We start from the raw sequence: 17553 nt of genomic DNA, 5'->3' as shown, positions 1-17553 counted from the left end.
TCTAGATAATCCCTTTATACTAAAAAAAAATCCAAAAGTTTAAAAAGACTTAATCTCTGTAATACAGAAGAGACAGAGATGCAAATCTGAATATTAAATCATTTAATTCTCAAACCACTCACATGCATAATGTTCTTTTACACAGTGTTAAAATAAAGAGGAAAATGTATTTTTATACAAACAGAATTTCAAGTATACATTAATAGACTTTTCAAATTACTAACCAAGTTGCTAAGATTTCATTCACATTGTTCTTAAAGCTGTTCAACGAGAAAGCTTTTGCTAAACTGCTTTAAATATGTTTATATAAACCCATATATCTTCACTCTTTCTCTGAATCTCCCTCCCCCAACCCCAGTCTCTGCCCACCCTCCTGCCCTCCCCCCTCCCCCGACACAACAGGGCTCCTGGGGCTCTAGGAGACATGCAACCCCACCAAGAACTATTGGCTTGTCATCAGGGGAAGGACAGAATCTACAGGAGGAGAGACTTGAGAACACCTGTCAAATTAAGGGAGAGAACGAATCTAATATTTAGAAATGACACAAATCAGGATCGTATTTTATAGCCTGTGTGATGCACTTGGCCTTTTCATTTAAAAAAAAACAAAAAAAAAAGTCTCAGCCTCCCACAAAATCACCCTCAAGTTTCTGATAATTTGGTAGCTGAGAAAATAATATTGGGGATATCCCCCAGTGAAACATCTCAAATTAGGGTAGGCATTTTGAACTTTTCCATTTGGTTGTTTCTTTTGCCCTTTGGCTGGGGGTGGGGGCAGTTTAAAAATGGTTGACTTGTGTGTTTACATTAAGGAATTTGGTTAATTTCACAGGGTCTGCCGAGGGTTCTCCCTCCTCAACTCTCCTCCTGAAGTAATCTGGCTTCGGGGCCAGGAACAGCCACTCTCCTTAGGAATTAAAGTGCATTTTTTTTCAGTAAAAGTGGGGGTAGGGTGAGGTGTGGTTTACACTTAAGTGATAATGATTAAAAGAGGGTGGGGTGAAAATCCTATTCCTATATATAGGTATCTATAGTTAAGGGCATAATAAAAACAGATATTCTCTAAGGAAATAAGATGTACAAACCCAGTCCAGCACCCTCAGGGGCGTGAGAGTGCTAGCCTTGGCTCACTGACTGTTCTGAGACATCTTTATGGAGTAATCGTTGCAGACAAAAGACACAAACCTCAAGTGTTAGTTTTTTCAAAGGGAAAAAAAAAACAGGTTCTTCTAGTTAAAAACTCTACCTCATTCCCTTTCAGGGATAACAACATTTTAGAAACTGTCGGTTTTAATATGAATCCTTGATTAACAAGTTGTGAAAAAAAATGTTAGATAACTTTGTTGCTTAGAAATATTATGCTATCCTTAGAAACTGAGGATGAGGAGGCATAGTTGGTCCTTGCTATGAATAAATATCATCTGAGGGGAAGCTAAAATGTTCCTGTCATCTCTTTGATAGCTACCACCAGAATCTTACTTTTCCTTTAAATGCTTTACTATTTCTTGGGGGGGGCAAACCCAAGAATTTTCCAAAGAGAAGTATATGCTACATTATTAGCTGTATGAAGAAGTAATGAGAAGGGGGAAATCGTCCTGGATTCTGGCCTCTGAGTCCAGTGTGATCTGCTTTTCACAGTGACCAGTGGGAAGGCACAGTGCCAGGGACGGGAAGATGGGAGGCAGCTGTCACCCATCGTGTAAGCACCATTGAGAACAGCTGGACAGGTGTCTTTGAGACTATGTCCATCTGAAGGAAACCACATTTCGGCTACATTGACTTTTCTATCTTTGAACCCTCTGTCTTTTCTTCTCAGACACAGAGCGTAAGTGGGTCCCACCTGAAATTACGAGAAGCCAGGAAATCTAAGTGGCTTGCAGGATCCTATCAGTTCCTCAACCAGGGATTGCACCCCAGCCCTCAGCAGTGAAAGCATGAAGTCCTAACCACTGGATGGCCAGGGAATTCCCTAAGTGTTCTTTCAACGTACTTCTCCCTTTACTCACTTGTGCTGACAAGCCAAAAATTGAGAGTTCTGATGTTAAGATTTCTTAAAGGAGAAGCCAATAGTTCCTGACTCATGTGGCAGATCTATTTAAGTTCTGCCATTATATTGCAAAACAATGCAATAGGCTACAACAGTGAACACAGACCATAAAGGATGAGAAGTTAACATACTGAGACTTTTTTTTTTTGCCTATTGTTTGGGTATGTTTTTCTTTTGAGTAAGGGAATGCGGCAGGGTGGTGAAACTGCAGTCAGACCAGTTTCTGTTTAGCTCTTTCAGAAAGGATTTCTTAAGAGGTTTAAGAGGAATCAGCAAGCCAATCAGTAGGATAGAAGAATTTGGCTGAACTTAGTCCTGACAGAATTCCTGATAGGGAATTTGTTTCATTACTTGCGTAAAATATAGTACAAGTTCATATATATATATATATATATATATATATATACTTTACCATTACTTCCCCCTTCTCCTCTACTCTCCTTCCCCTAAATCTTAAAATCCAGTGCGATGTGATCTGCATAAAGTTCAACAACATTTCACAGTACTCTACAAGGTTTCTCAGTATGAGAACCCTAATGGGCTACTCTCTGGATGCAGACAAGTCTCAAAGGCTACTGCTTTTCTATTCCACCCAACGTAAGGAAGCCTTCTCAGATCTTCTAAGGCATAGGAGGCATTTCTGACACTGCAGCATATACATGCTAAGCAAATAAGTCAGGCCTAAATGTTATTTTAATGAAATGTCAGAGTCTGATGCTAATTCAGTCCTCTGCACTTAGAATCTTTCCTTCCACCCACTTGTTTCTTCTCAAACACACAACCTATTTGAGATTTAAATCATTGATTATTTGCAGGCAGCATAGGAATGAAAGTTTCCACAGTGCCAGCAGTCTCTCAGATGAGACCGTCATGTTTGAACTTGCTCTTAAACACAAATTTCTTTCATGAATCAGAAATCACTTGGTAATTTATTAGTTTGAATGGTGGCTCTCACTTTTTAAAGGATAATCAAATAGTCCTCCTCTCCCCATTACCACACTGAGGTTGCCAGCGGTAGGTATTTTACACCTGGGTGGGTGAATGAATCAACGATATGAAAACTTGTTTGGGAATTACTGGGTTAAGTCTTTGACATCCTGGAAAAAGCTGCTAAAAGGATTCATTTCACATTTCATATAAAACTCAGAAATATTTACGCCTTAGCTAGTGCATTTAATTCACAAAGGAGCATGGAAAAGCAAACATCACTGTACATTGAAATCCCACTTAGAAGACAGGCTAAGGGACAAATAATCAACTACATGACCATCACACCAGGAAGGACCCTTCTATTTCTTCATTAACTTTAACAATGCTACCTGATTATTTTACAAATAAAAATCACCCTAGGTGGCTTAGGCCTGGCTCTTTTAATAAGTTCAAGTGCTCTATTTTAGCTAGCAGAGTTCTAAAAATCTCCACTTAAATCACATATGAAAGGGAAAGCAGATTCTAGGGAGCAGACTCAGATAATGTCTTTTGCTGACTTGTTCAGGCTTTGGTACAGAGAGGAAAGTGGGTGCATGGCAACAGCTCTCTACTGAATGACTGAGGACAAATGGATGGTCCAGTTTACCACCTGAGCCTTGGCCCACGCTAAGTTTTAAACTCCAAGCCATGCCTGTGATACTGATAAAGGTACCTATGACAAAAGACAACCGGGTGAAGGTTATGCTGCCACAGACCATTCCGGACTACCTAGAAAATGATTCTCAATCTTGGCTGCCCATTAAAATCACCTGAGGAGCTTTTAAAGCCACCCCCACCCCCCCCACCCCCTGCCCCACCCCGACCCCAGATGGCCTTTTGTAAAAGCCCCAGGTGATTCTAATATGCAGCCAAAATTGAGAACTACTGGTCGAGGTCAACTAGCTCTGTAGTATTTTAACAGAAAGCATTCAAGTCACTGTTCACCCAAGCCAGATAGAAGATAAGACTCTATGCTTCCTCCCAGATTCATAGATTGATTCAACATGCCTCCAAGAAATGACCTAGGCATCTCTCACTTTTTTTGTTTTGCATTTCAATAAATCACTTTGGCTGTAAAACAGACTGCATGGCTGACAGTGTATTATTGACTTAGGTAAGACTGCACCTTAAGTATGTGTTTGTAGCAAAACAGCTGGGGACAGGTCTAGGCCAAGACTCTGGGCACAAATAAAAGATAAGCCAGAAGGAAGAATTTTCCTAAGCAGGTTCCTGAGTCTAGGTTTTTAGTAGCATGGCTTATAGGCTGACAATTATTCTATAGTTAGAAAAAAGATAGCTGTGGTGAACAGATTCACATGATTTTAGTATCTCATCTCCTTACAGAATTCATACTGTTACACAGATGAAGGTTACTATTAGACGACTAATACATCAGTCGTCACCAATGAGTACTGCTTATTGAATCTGGAATTTCACACTGTCAGTACTGTCACTTGCCCTATCCAGTCAACAGGAAAGTAAACACTTATCAGTTAGTACCTAAAACATGGATGTGAAACTCTCAAAAGTCTGCAAATGGATCACTCTCTCGTTTTCACTCCTAACCAGCGCGAGTCCCTGTTTGCACATCACAACCAGCCATTCTAACCAGTGCCTTTGGATGAAAAGGTGGAAAGCATTCTGGGATATTTCTGAAAGGCCCAAAACTCCTTTCTCAACTGTAACAAATGTTCAAAAGCTAGGTAACCTGATTTGGCTCAGTGGACTAGTGTGCCCCCAAGAGCAAATCAGCTGAATGCTCCAACTGCATTTAAAGATTAGGTGGTCTGCCTAGTGGCATTTACTACCGAAAGTGAATTTCCTGACACCCACAATAGGCCATCCTAACTATTATAAACATTCTTGGCATTATAAAGAGAAGAATTTCAGAGTGTCTAAAAGCAAAATAGGTCATCCAAAAATCCAGGTCATGCAAAACTGCATGTCAAGATACTGGCAGAAGGCTCAACATCAGGAAAATATGGTTGATATTCCAGTCCCCAAAATGGGCTGCAAATGGCAATTAAAAAATTTAAAAAAGCTCAGGATTCAAACAAAATTTTCACATCATTAAAAGGAATTGAGTGCATCTTTAAAAAACAGCAGAAAAACTCCACTTCCAAGGGCTACTCTTGCCAAACAGAGGCCAGTGGATAAAAGCACTAAACCCAAGTGTTCTGACACTGATTTGGGCAACAAAACCAAACATTTACAAGTGAAGATGACATTGAGAAGTGAGATACTGCGGCCTCTCTATTTCGGGTCTGGCTTTCCTGTGCTTGCTACAGAAAGCTACACTGTCTGCAGCCAAGTGCTCAGAGGTAGAGGAGCTAAAGCGAGTACAAAAGAGAATGAGGTGGACAGTGGCTGAGGAATCCAGCCTCCTGCGTAAAGGGCTACAGGGCAAACTTGGAATATTCTGTCTTTAATGGGAGGTAGAATTTTCTACACTAACTTATCTGCCTTCATCAGACATCTTTTTCTCACACACATGCATAAAATCACAAACATATAGCGGGCAATTTATAATGATATTGCAACTTGCAGTGACTGCACACCTATTCCAACAGATATTTTCAACCTAAATTTTATATTAACCCCCAGCTTTTCTCTGGTAGATTCAAGCCAAATTTGTTCTTTTGAGAGCCCTCCTTTTGCCGGGCTTCTAAACATACATTTCACTTTAACGCCTATATCTTTTGTCACTAAAGAACAGCTGTGCTAAGTGGGTGCAAAGTGTTATAACATCTTTATAAATACAAAGTGCGAGAAATAATTTTCTTAGCCAAAATACAAACAAAGCAACTAAAAGCTCTCATAGCCTACTATGCCAAGAAATTGATTTTTATAATCAATGATATAGCTAACAAAATGCTAAAGCTACCAAGGTTATAGTGGATGAGTAAATATATTTATAAACACACATTTATGAAAAAAAGATATTAAGAAAATAGCCAAACTTCCCACAAAAGTTATTTGCATGAACTATCTTTAGTATACCACTCTGTGTTCAATGCACATGCATATACAATTGAATTATATTAGTGTTATTTTTATTGGCCCACTTTTCCAAAAAGAAAACAGGCTCACTTTTCAAGTTACATGATTTAAAATAATTTTTGTAAAAATAGCAAATACCATATAAATTTTACATATCTTTGCTATCTGACTGATAGCCATTCTCGAAGTGGATTTCAGCCACACTCTTAGTGACTCCTGCTTTATCATCTTGGCTTCCAGAGGAAACACATTTTAAGCTTTGTTCCCTGTGTTGTAATTCTGTTTTTGCAATGGCTCTTTAAGAACCACTAGAGTTAGGATTCTGTTAATTTACAGGAAACTCAGTAGATCATCTTCAAATATGTCAAAAACATCTGCTTTAAGATGTGCTAAATGCAGAAATCTAAACCATAGGAATTTCTCAGGTAGTTGTTATTAGCTTTAATGGTTTAGACTTATGATGCTGAAAAGAAAAAATAAGTATTTTGTCAATCTACAGGTTCCCTTTCTTCTTTGTCCTCTTTTTCAACTTGAGACCATAGTACAGTTGACCCTTGATCAACATAGGTTTGAACTGCATGAATCCACTTATACCCAGGTTTTTTTCAATAGTAAATGCTACATTACTACACCTCCAGCAGTTGGTTGAATCCCCAGATACAGAGGAACCTCAGAAGAAGAGGCCCAATTATTAAGATATAGGCAGATTTTCCACTTGCAGAGGGTTGCACCCTAACTCCCACATTGTTCAAGAGTCAACTGTATTTAGTTCTCGTGCAACCACCAGATGATTTCAAATTTAAGAGTCAGAGAATCTAGAGGAGGGCCCAAAGGGCTATAAGACACCGAATGAGAGGCATCTTCATAGATTATCAAAGATTTTTCAAGTAACCAGTATTTTTGCCCTGAGCTTCTTTGCTGCAAACATTTTTGCACCATGACTAATTGGCCATAAGACAATTTTGCCACATAAGATAAAATAACTGGATAACAGTTTTTGCTTTGATAGTTTGGTCTTGACAGGCGTGTCTCCCAGTTAGTGACATTACTGATGGTTTTACTGAACTGACAGATAATGATGATTGGCCCCATGAGTTGGTTTCTTATTTTGAAACAAACTACACTGGAGGATAAACAGGCCAAAAGTCTCAAAGGTGCAGAGCTGAACCCACATTTCCTATACAACTATGGAAAGTATGAACAGACATATGACAAGATGCCAAGAACAAACAATAGTGCAGAGGCTTTCACGATGTGATACAAAGCATGGTTACGAATATGCATCCTGGTTATTTGGAAACTGACACCTCTCTCAATGAAGGAAGAAGTTTAAGAAAAAAGAAAATGCACAACGCTGATGAGGAGATGATCAAAATATTCAATACTAAGAATGAAAGACCTGGAAGACAACTGCTTAGGTACAACACACAAAATATGAAAATCAGTTATTTGTGCAGAATTGCCATGAACTACACACATTTTAGATGTATTCAAATATTTTGTAATTTGCTTTCAAGTTTTTAAAAAAAAACTGTCATTCATTTATCATGTTTCATTATGTCCTCTTTAATATCCCTCTTTTATTTTTTACTATTTTATCTTTTACAGGAAAATTGCCTTGCAGTGAATTAGTAATTAAGGTGAAAATGCCTGCAGCAGAGATGTCTATGGCGAAGATGCTTAGAGCAAAAGTACCTAGAATCAATTTTTCATTCCCTGGGAATATATTTTCAAAGGTTTTCTCTGTAATAATGGGCAGACTTTGAGGTACAGCAGAGTGGAAAATGTTAAGGCTCACTGATTTTTATTCATCAAAATTTGCCCCAATCATTGTATGATAAAATCTAATTAATACGGATGCCTAAATGACTCAAACATTCCATATCTGGTTATTCAACCACAAATGCCAAAGTCCTTTTTTCCTGTCCCAGGATCTTCTAGAGTCCTAAATTAAAGTTTTCAGCCCTGAGTACCCCTTTTATTTCCTGTATTTGTAATTCCTGAGGCCTGACCCGAGAACAGAGATCCCTTCAACTATATGATCTAATTGGGATAGACCAACAAGAAGCCCCCACAACTAATTCTCCAAGAAACCACTGCAGATAGAATGGATAGATAACACCAAACCTTTCTTCTCTTAGAAAGATGATTTGGGGATGATCATTTTTCCAACAGAATTTATTCTTTGCCCTTATTTCTTCTGAAAGCAATAGAAGTCCTTTTATAAGCCAGCAGGAGGTAAAGCACCCTAAACTTGACAAATCTAACCCCAAATCATAACACTTACATGATCTGTCATTTCAGTCAACAGAAGCCAGTAGCAACTGATAATTTTAGAGGATTAACAACTATAAAATGGAGCGAGAGTGTTTCCAAAATGGAAGGTAATATAAATGGAATGAACCTCTTCTCCAGCACAAATTTGTGCCGGAGGTGGCAGTAAAGACAGGTAGGGGGTTTCCCCCATGGCTCAGTGGCAAAAAATCTGCCTGCCAGTGCAGGAGACACAGGAGATGAGGGTTCGATCCCTGGGTCGGGAAGATCCCCTGGAGGAGGAAATGGCAACCCACTCCAGTTATTCTGGCCTGGAGAATCCCTATGGACAGAGGAGCCTGGTGGGCTACAGTCCAAAGGGTTGTTGCGAAGAGTTGGACATAACTGAGAGACTGAATACAGAACAAAGATGTAGTATATGTAGGCAAAATTTTCAATTATGTCAAAAATATAATCCATCTAGCCACTTAATAGAAACTCCTGTTGAAACAGATTTAGCAGCCATATGAATTTTCCACACCACAGGAGTTTTTGCCTATTTGAAAATGAACTACAGCTGACATCTCTAATAAACCAAGGTCTGTAACAGCAAGGTTTTTACTCCCTCTGTAGATTACTTCTGGTTTAGAATCGACAGTTACTGTTGCTTCACAGGGAAAAAAAAAAAAAAAAAGGGCAAATGCAACAATTTGGAAAGTGCACAAAAGAAAATGTGGAAATTTTGCTGTAAGTGAAACTTGGGGGTGGGAAGCTAATGAAATCTGTTTCAGGTATTTGTTTCATTCTCCTTCTAGCTTCTTCTAACCCATGGCTAGTAGAAGAAATGGTTTCTTATGGCACAAACAACTGACCTAAATGAACACACAAGTTAAGACAAATCCAAAACACCTACTGCTGCCTGTAACAGATTAAAGATGGTCTCAAATCCCTGACACATCTTCCATCAACTGGTAAGGTATCTCCTCTCCCTTCAAATCTGGGCTGACCAGTGACTTCTTTGACCAATAGTGTGTGGTGATGACTCTTATGAAAGCTCTGGGCCTGGTCTTGAAGAGGACTTGGGAGGCCTGAGCTGCCATCTCCTAAATTTGACTACTCTGATGGAGAGATCAGATGGAGGGTCCCGAGGCTCCAGAGACGGGGAGGAGGCCTGCTGGGCCTAGTTTTCCAGTCCTCTCTACCAAGGTGTCAGGACAGTGAGCTCACCTTGGACACCCTGACCAGTCCAACCACCTGCTGAATACTATCAGATGACCTGAATCATCACCACAGGGAACGTGAAACTGCCTAGACAAGCCTTTCCTGAACTTCTGATTCACAACATTATGTACTATATAAAGCAGTTGCTGTTTTAGGTCACTGAGATTTAGAGAGTTCATTACATACAACAGGTAACTGGAATGCCATCTTTCAATTTCTGCCTTGGTAGTAGTAACTCAAGCAGTTGTTCACAATTAGAACCACCAAATGGGGGACTCCTCTAAATTGGTGGGCAACATTCCCAGAAAACGTTCACCATTCAACATCTGCTCGAAATCAACTGCATTATCTCTTGGAGAAACCTTCTGATCACTTATTCCTGAATTAAAAGTTCCCTAAAAGCAGTGCTGTTACTGGCTATGGTATATTCTAGTTCACTACAACTCTGTTAAGTAAACAGAGTTAACATGATGTACTGGAGATAGTCTGGGCTTTGGAATCAGATTGGTAAATACTGGCTCTGCAATTTATCAATCGTGTAATCTTAGGCTCAACAGTTTCCTCATCTATAAAATATGGTATAATTATACCTGTTAAAGGCCAACACAGTCCATTAAGAGTGTCAAGTCTAGTGAAAGACTGTCTAGGTCAACCTCTCTGGGTCTCAGTTTCTTTTCTTTTTTTTTCGGTTTCTTTTTAAAGTGAGGATAGTAACAGCATCGACTCTAATGTGTTTATCATAAGGAGTAGCAGAGTTAATTAATGTGAGGCACATAAAACTGTGCTTAACACTTAGTTAACATTCAAAGTCAGTAATTTTTAGCTACTTCTGTTACTACCTCAGAGAATTATTTTGAGAATTAACTGCAGTTATGTCTCTAAAGCACTTAGTGTGGTTAATTCCGTCCCCTTCTTTTTGACCCTCAGGGCTTTTAAACATGTATACCAGCCTCTAACCAAGTGGGTTTAATACTCTCAAGTACAGGAAGCCACATCTAAACTATGTATAAAATCAGTTTTGCTATACAAATTTCAAGCACACTGTCTGGTACCAAAAATTAGTTAATGGAACAAAAATGTACTTAATAGAACAGATTCTCCTCTTGCTACCTGCCATATAAGTGATTTCACAAGATAGGAAACATTTCCCCATGAGATATATACTTTGACTTCCGGCACTATGGATTAATTCAGATTCTAAGATTCACAGTATATTAAATTGTGCTGTTGGTCATATGAGATGCTGAACAAATATCTTAAGTGGGTGGTGAATTCTAGTTTCCTTAACAGGACTTACTGAGTCAACATAAAAAAGCAAGCATTAGAAAAGTGGTTTCCCCCCCCCTTAGCTGCTTAACTAAGCTTTGCGTTTAAAGCTTCCACTATTTGAGCTAATGGACCTTCCTTAATTACGTTACGATGAGAGGTATTTATTATACAGATAACGGGGAAGATGTAAGATAAGAAATTTATTTATATGTGTACGCTCTGTGAACATAATGCATATTTCAGGCAATGCTTGCCTTCTAAGTCACTGCTGTTTTTCACAATTGAGGGAAAAGATAGTCTGCCTACAAAAAACCAGATAGTATTTACAGATAGCTTGCAGGTTTTGATTTCACTGTTCCTATCAACAATTACATCTTTTGGAATGTAATTAAGTCAGGTTTGAAAGTATGAAACTATCCAACTCTGGTTTGTCTTGAGCAAGAAAAGTTACTTAATGCAAAGTAAAAAGACTGGTCCTAGGAAAAGCACCACTTAATAAGAAGAGTGAAAAACAGAAAGACACGAGAAAGCAAAGGAGGTGAAACCACATTAAGACTAACAGTTATCAAAGAACTCATAATGCTTGGCAAACTCCATTATTTTCAACAGATTCTTATTTAAATGACATCTGTTACCAAGACCTCAAATGGAGGTATATGCAAATGATTCACTGGACTACCTAAATACAATTTCTTTCCCAAGTCCTATACCCTAGATTAACTGGAATCCCAAATTAACCAGGAAAACAGCACTCTAAAATCTCAAGAACTCATTATTAATACAAGTGCTCCAAGACAAAGCAGATCTGACCTATGCAAATATTCCTGGAACCTTCTAGATGAAGGTTATCTATTACTCGGAGGGTATAACATATAAAACCTAATTTCCACCTTAGAAAAAGGCAACCTTAAGAATAAAATGTATAGTGAAGAGGTGCTGTATATGCATGCGGTCAGGTCGCTCATCCAAACTTTACATGTGTTGGTAGAAACCACAACAAAGTAAGAATCAAACTCACTGCACTGTATGAGCATGGCCTAGAACTCTCTGCCCAGATAAGTTTAACTCAGAGGTCCATGCACTGTTTTTCAGATGCGGAGCCATTATACTTTCCTCTTCCAAGGAATTACGTTTATTATCATTCTAACATTTTCCATTTACTTTTCCACATCTGGCATAAACTAATTGAACAGTAGGAATGAACATTCACAAAGCAAAGATATAATGTCCCAATATATATTGAGAATTACAAACAATAACAGAAATTGGGAGATAGTTCGAAAAAGAACTTTAAGTCTTCAGATGTTTTAAGTTTTAAAATATTCTTTTTTTTAAAAAAGGAAGATTTTGGCTTTTTACTACTCCATATAAAACAGAGTGAGTTTACTTGAGTAAATTAAAATGAAGATTTATAGTAAAGAAATGGGTAGTTTCTAATCTAGAAAAACAGTACTTTGGATAGGAATCAAACCCCTTATTCTTAAGAGAAATTAATTTTAATACTAGTGGGAATAAATCCAGTCTTGCCATCATCATGTTAACTTAGAGAAATGGCAAAATTTACTTATAAAAACATTAGTTCTCTTCCCCAGTATTTTCTCTAAACATGGTATTCATTTAACCGTATGTTATCATTTATGGGAATTATTATTTTTTTATGGGAATTATTTTTAAAAATTACTTTCTTAAATCTGTAATTACCATCCTCAACTTAATCTATCTTAAGTAAGTAAGTAAAGTCGCTCAGTCATGTCCGACTCTTTGCGACCCCATGGACTGCAGCCTACCAGGCTCATCTGTCCATGGGATTTTCCAGGCAAGAGTATTGGAGTGGATTGCCATCTACCTTAAAGGCAAGGACAAATCATAAGGCCTGCTCTAAATGCTCTACTGCACTGGGATTCAAGAAGGAGCATAAATGAGACAAGGATCTAGAAAAAGATGGCAACCTCTTTCAAGAAACTGATGCATACACGGCAGTACAAACTTAAAACCTCAATCAACCTGTTATAAAGGCAAAATGACAAGAGTGACAAATTGAGGGGGATGGTGTAATTCTTTCGAATCTATTAATAATTCTGGACTTGGCAACCTTTTCTGTCAAGAGCCAGACAGCAGGCCATGCTGTCTGTCAACTCTGCAATGACTGTACAAAGTAGCCATAATACAGGTGTGGCTCTCTTCCACTACCACTTTCTTTATACATAAAGGTGACCTCAGGATTTGGCTTGGGGACTGTGGTTTGCTGAATCTTGATCTAATTCCTAAATCCTAGAGATATACTTTGCCCCCTTAGGGCATCCTCTCAAATGGAGGGATTTACCTGACTTAATTGCTACTTGTTCTTTTTCTAAATCTCAGCAACCAAAATACTGAATGAATGAATACACAGATAAGGAGAACATCTGAGGAAGAGAAAAAACAAAACAAAAAAATCCACATGCCTGTTACAGCTGAAAAAATAAAAACTTCCAAGATTCCAACTCCTCCCTGATTAAATGCCTTTCCACTATGACTAAGACTTTTTATCTTTGTTCAAATTTAATTTCCTTTCTATTGCTCGTTGCTTTCATTTCTTTAAATTAGATACTCTAGTCAAACAAAATGTTGTTTTTACCAGTTAAAATAAAATTAGTGTTAAGAAACAGCTAAACCTTTAAAAAGTTATTTCCTGACCAAAGACTATTCAGCTATTAAGGATGAAGTTCACTATTTCACTCTTCTATCAAACCAGTTCCAATCAAGGTCAGATTTCAACTATGAAGTTAGTAGGAAAATGGTTTATTTCTATTGTCATGCCATCTTTGGAAAACCCTGTTTCAATGATATAGAGGGAACTGGAAACACTAAAAAAATACCAAAAACTTCCCTTAACTGCTATCTCCCTTGTTTTCCAATCTTTATCCTTCAGGAACTAATTTATGCTTACGTATTCAAGACTAGCTTTGACCCTCTGGTATAACAAATAACTAGGGGGTAGTTTGCAACTCACAGAAACTCAACTCTTTTCAGAGGTAAATACGGTTCTGAGTAAAGAGAGAACAAGTCATTAGAAAGAGCCTTCTGCCTGAAGTACAGTATTACTTCTCATGCCAATGCCGTATTTCAAACTGGTATCAGAATTCTGAGAGAGGAAATAAAAGGTACCTTTTAGAGTGAAAGTAGATAACGTCATCTCTCGTCTTTTGCTGAGAATAGTAGGTAGCTCCTTTGCTATTAAGGGCCACTCAACAAATGAAAACAGTCCCAGTGTTTGCTATTTCACGGCATTAGAGTATTTAATGATGATTTAGCTCTCACTGCTAATGCTGTTCCCTTCACAAGGTGACATGTGCAAGTTAAAATTTGGTAATGAGTTTTCAGCATTAGCTAAAGTCCATTCAGTACATCCTTAAGAGAGGTATCCTCTGTGCACATACCTATAGAGCTATTCATTAATGTAGATAGAATGCTACTAACTCCTATGTCCCTACAAGGATGTTAGCTAAGAACTAGGACAATGTCACAGTGAACCTGGATAAGAATCTTGGATAGTTATTTAGAATAATAATATCTCTTCTAATTAAAATGGAGAAATTGTTTTCAGAAACTTAAATCTGTTTAAAAGTTAGGCTGGTTTGAGTTTTCATGAATTTCATGGCTCTGGCACTAGGCCAATTAAGAGGAGAGAACCAGCAAACATGATTGTGCTGAAGTGGTCCTAGATGACCGAAAAAACACTCTATTCACAGTATAGATACAGCAAAAACCTGTTAGCAGTGAATAAAAAAGGAGGGGGTAACCCATCAAACCCTCACAGTATTTCCACATCTATCAAACAGTCCCTAGTTCACTTAAAATGTCTGTTGCTCACCCTGGATGGAGTACTGACAAATGCTGCAGAAGTTCCTCTTCACAGAAATGACTGCACCTCACTTTTACAATTTGGTAATAGTTTTAAAAGCTCTATTTTCTCATATAACATCTAAAAAACTAACAAAGCAATACAGAACTTTCCAGCATACTTCTTCTCAAAAGTAGGATGACTTACATTTTTTTGGTAGGCTTAAACAGTCCTTCTAAAGCAGCGTATTCTGTACCTCTCACCTCCCTGCCTATTTAGTAATGGCAGAATCTGTCCACCAAAAACCTTGATTGCCAGCTGAAATGCTTCTTCAAAGATTTCAGTCTAATTTCAGCTCCACTTTTTCCATGCCACAGAGCACAGCTGCTCCCTAAGACGGCCTGAGGTGGCAGTTTTCACCCTATCATGCTGTTGCCCAACTAAAGAGAATGCCACAGTCTGTTTTCTGAAGACAAAATATGGCTTCAACATGACTTTTAAGGGTAGGCGCTAATCAAATAGTAGTAGCATCATTACATTCCTGTTAAAAGACACATTGTTTTTCCAGAAGAGAAAAAGAACCATTCACTAGTGATATGGTACAGCTGTATGTATATGTACAGGTCTCAGATTGCTTAAGAGTTACCCTCTGCATTCTAACTTCTGATCATCAAAGCAAGGCCATCTTTCCTACCCACTTTTCCACATAACCAAAGCATTCTCAGGAAGGGGGCGCACCACTAATGTTCTCATGAATGGCTCACCACCAGTGCAGGCATGATCAAACCCTCTCCCAAATCTCTTTTACAATCATCTATGCCCCTGTACCAAAACAATTTCTTAAACCACTACGTATTTAAATACTCTCTAAGAAATCAATGATCAATTACGAGAAGCCAGAGAGTTTTCTCCTTTCTATTTGCACTGTAACTTGTAAGCATCTACTTGCCTGCATCCCTTAATGATCCTCCTTCATTCTCTGCATGCAAGACAGGGCATCTGAAGCTCTAAGTTTGGTAAATTCTTTCTGACTCTCGGTGCTGGATTAAGAATCTCAGAAATACTCAGAATTACCAAAAGGTCCCTTGAAGTTTCAAAAATCTTAGGAATGATTAAGTAACCAAACCTGATTAAAATTGATCCCCTTGATCAATTTATTGCAACATGATTGTGCATGATGTTTTCTGATAAATGCCCTGTAGTGTATTATTAAAAAGCAAAGCTCTTGGAGTCACCAGCAATTTGCTAACGGTTGGTTTATGAATTACTAGGTTTGCAGACGCAAGACATGGATTAGTGAGGTTCTTCTATTGGACTGAAAATATAAACTATCACATATGCAGGAGGAAATGGAATCGTGGTTGCAGTAAGAACCATAGTATTGAATTTCTACAACCACAATATTGCAGAAAAAATGTTTAAAACGTCATATAAAAGTTATCAAATATGGAGACCTGTGAATTTAAAAATAGAATCCAGGCTCATTTCACTGTAAAGTGACATTTTTGATGTATAATATTGCTGTTATGTGAAACTAGGAGCCAAAGAGACTAGATGAAACTTTGGTAGTCAGCCTTACACGTTTATCCATCTGGACTAGAGCCATTTCTTAACACCCGAAGATATGCAAGCATTATGGCTTACAAACACTGTATCAGGAAGTTGCAGTACAGCTGGCTCTGTGTTATTTGATATTCAGTAACTGCGAAACAAAAACACTTCCTTCCCTTGCTCCCTTCTTCCTCGACACAACACTCAAGCCCCCAAATGCAGGAATACCTATTGTAAACACATTGCTGCTCATTTCATTTGCAGGTGCCTAAAGTGCTTCAGATGATGCTGCCCATTAGAATACTGCTCCAAGATGGCCGCTTACGTGAAACAATCTGGCAAAGTATCCGGTGCCCTGCCTGGGCAAAGATTAAGTCTAACCTTTCAAAACAAAAAGAACTACCAGGATTCTTTTTTTTTTTTCCCTTGAAATATGAAACTGCAAGTTCTGGCAGGGAAGGAAGAAGAGAAACTCCCCCTTATCATCACCATCACGATGGCTTCCTTCTCTTTCGTGGCTGGCTGCTTCAGATGACCAAGGCTCCTGCTTTGTGTTTTATACCTGGGCGATGACAGCCACCAGGGTGATATGGACCAAAGTACAGTGTTCAAACATGACTGGTAGAGAAATGATCATTTATCACTGTTTTGTTAAAAAAACTTTTATAAAGTTAACAAACCAAGGCTGTTGATCCCTGAATTAGAAAGCTGATTTGCTTGATTATTTTCCAAGTGTGAGGTGGGAAGAAAGAGGGGAAGAGCCTCTAGTGCTTTTGCGTATGTTGCTGATGCTCTAGTTTGGCAACATCTTGGGAGCATCTTCTGATCTGGTGATGTGGCATTTCGTGAATCTAAGTACCAGTCCATGGCCCTGATGCTGGTTACTTATGGCCCAAAGGGGAAGAGGGTCTGCCCCCTACCCCTCGCTGTTTCAATCTGGTCCAGTAGTGGACACAGAGCCCTGGGCAGTTTCCCCAGAAGCAACTGTCTCTTCTTGTGAAGGTGATTCTTCCTCGGCTTGTCCCCGAGATGTGACAGTCGTTTCAGGGGAGATGCTATGAGGCCCCTCCAGGGGTATACAGCCAGGGTGGTTTTTGCGAAAGTGCTGATTCAAGATGGCCTGAAAGGGGAAACTTTTGCCACAAACATGGCAGTGAAAAGGCTTGTTGCCTGTGTGCTTGCGGATGTGGTATTCCAGCTGATCTTTCCGGGTATATTTCTTGCCACACATGCGGCACACAAACGGTGTGATCCCCATGTGCAGGCGCATATGGCGGTCCAGGCTCCCCTTCTGGTTGAAAGATTTGGCACAGTAGATGCAGGTGAGACGGGGGTTGTACCGGAACCACCGCTCAGATACTTCCTGCTCTCGGAGATACTCCACATAGCCACTTACTCCCATCATTGCTGACTCTTCTAC

The 17553-nt window shown here is 38.8% G+C and overlaps 2 protein-coding genes across 6 annotated transcripts in view; one reads left to right on the top strand and one right to left on the bottom strand.

The window, feature by feature from the left end:
* Positions 1-7986, top strand: part of SERPINC1 (serpin family C member 1) — a 19002-nt gene extending 11016 nt beyond the window's left edge. Inside the window, exon 7 of the mRNA XM_043923031.1 lies at positions 7625-7986. Coding sequence (XP_043778966.1) covers positions 7625-7648 — 24 coding nt within the window. The 3' untranslated portion in view covers positions 7649-7986. The remainder of the gene's footprint in view (positions 1-7624) is intronic.
* The window catches only part of ZBTB37 (zinc finger and BTB domain containing 37), a 28705-nt gene continuing 11239 nt past the window's right edge, over positions 88-17553 (bottom strand). For 4 of the 5 annotated variants that reach the window (XM_043923028.1, XM_043923029.1, XM_043923027.1 and 1 more), the window contains exon 4: positions 88-17553. In XM_043923028.1, coding sequence (XP_043778963.1) covers positions 17065-17553 — 489 coding nt within the window. In that variant the 3' untranslated portion in view covers positions 88-17064. The other variant, XR_006344834.1, reaches the window with a different exon arrangement.

Source organism: Cervus elaphus, chromosome 14, assembly GCF_910594005.1.
Source record: "Cervus elaphus chromosome 14, mCerEla1.1, whole genome shotgun sequence".
Classification (NCBI taxonomy): Eukaryota; Metazoa; Chordata; class Mammalia; order Artiodactyla; family Cervidae; genus Cervus; species Cervus elaphus.
This window is presented reverse-complemented; position numbering and strand designations above follow the sequence as displayed.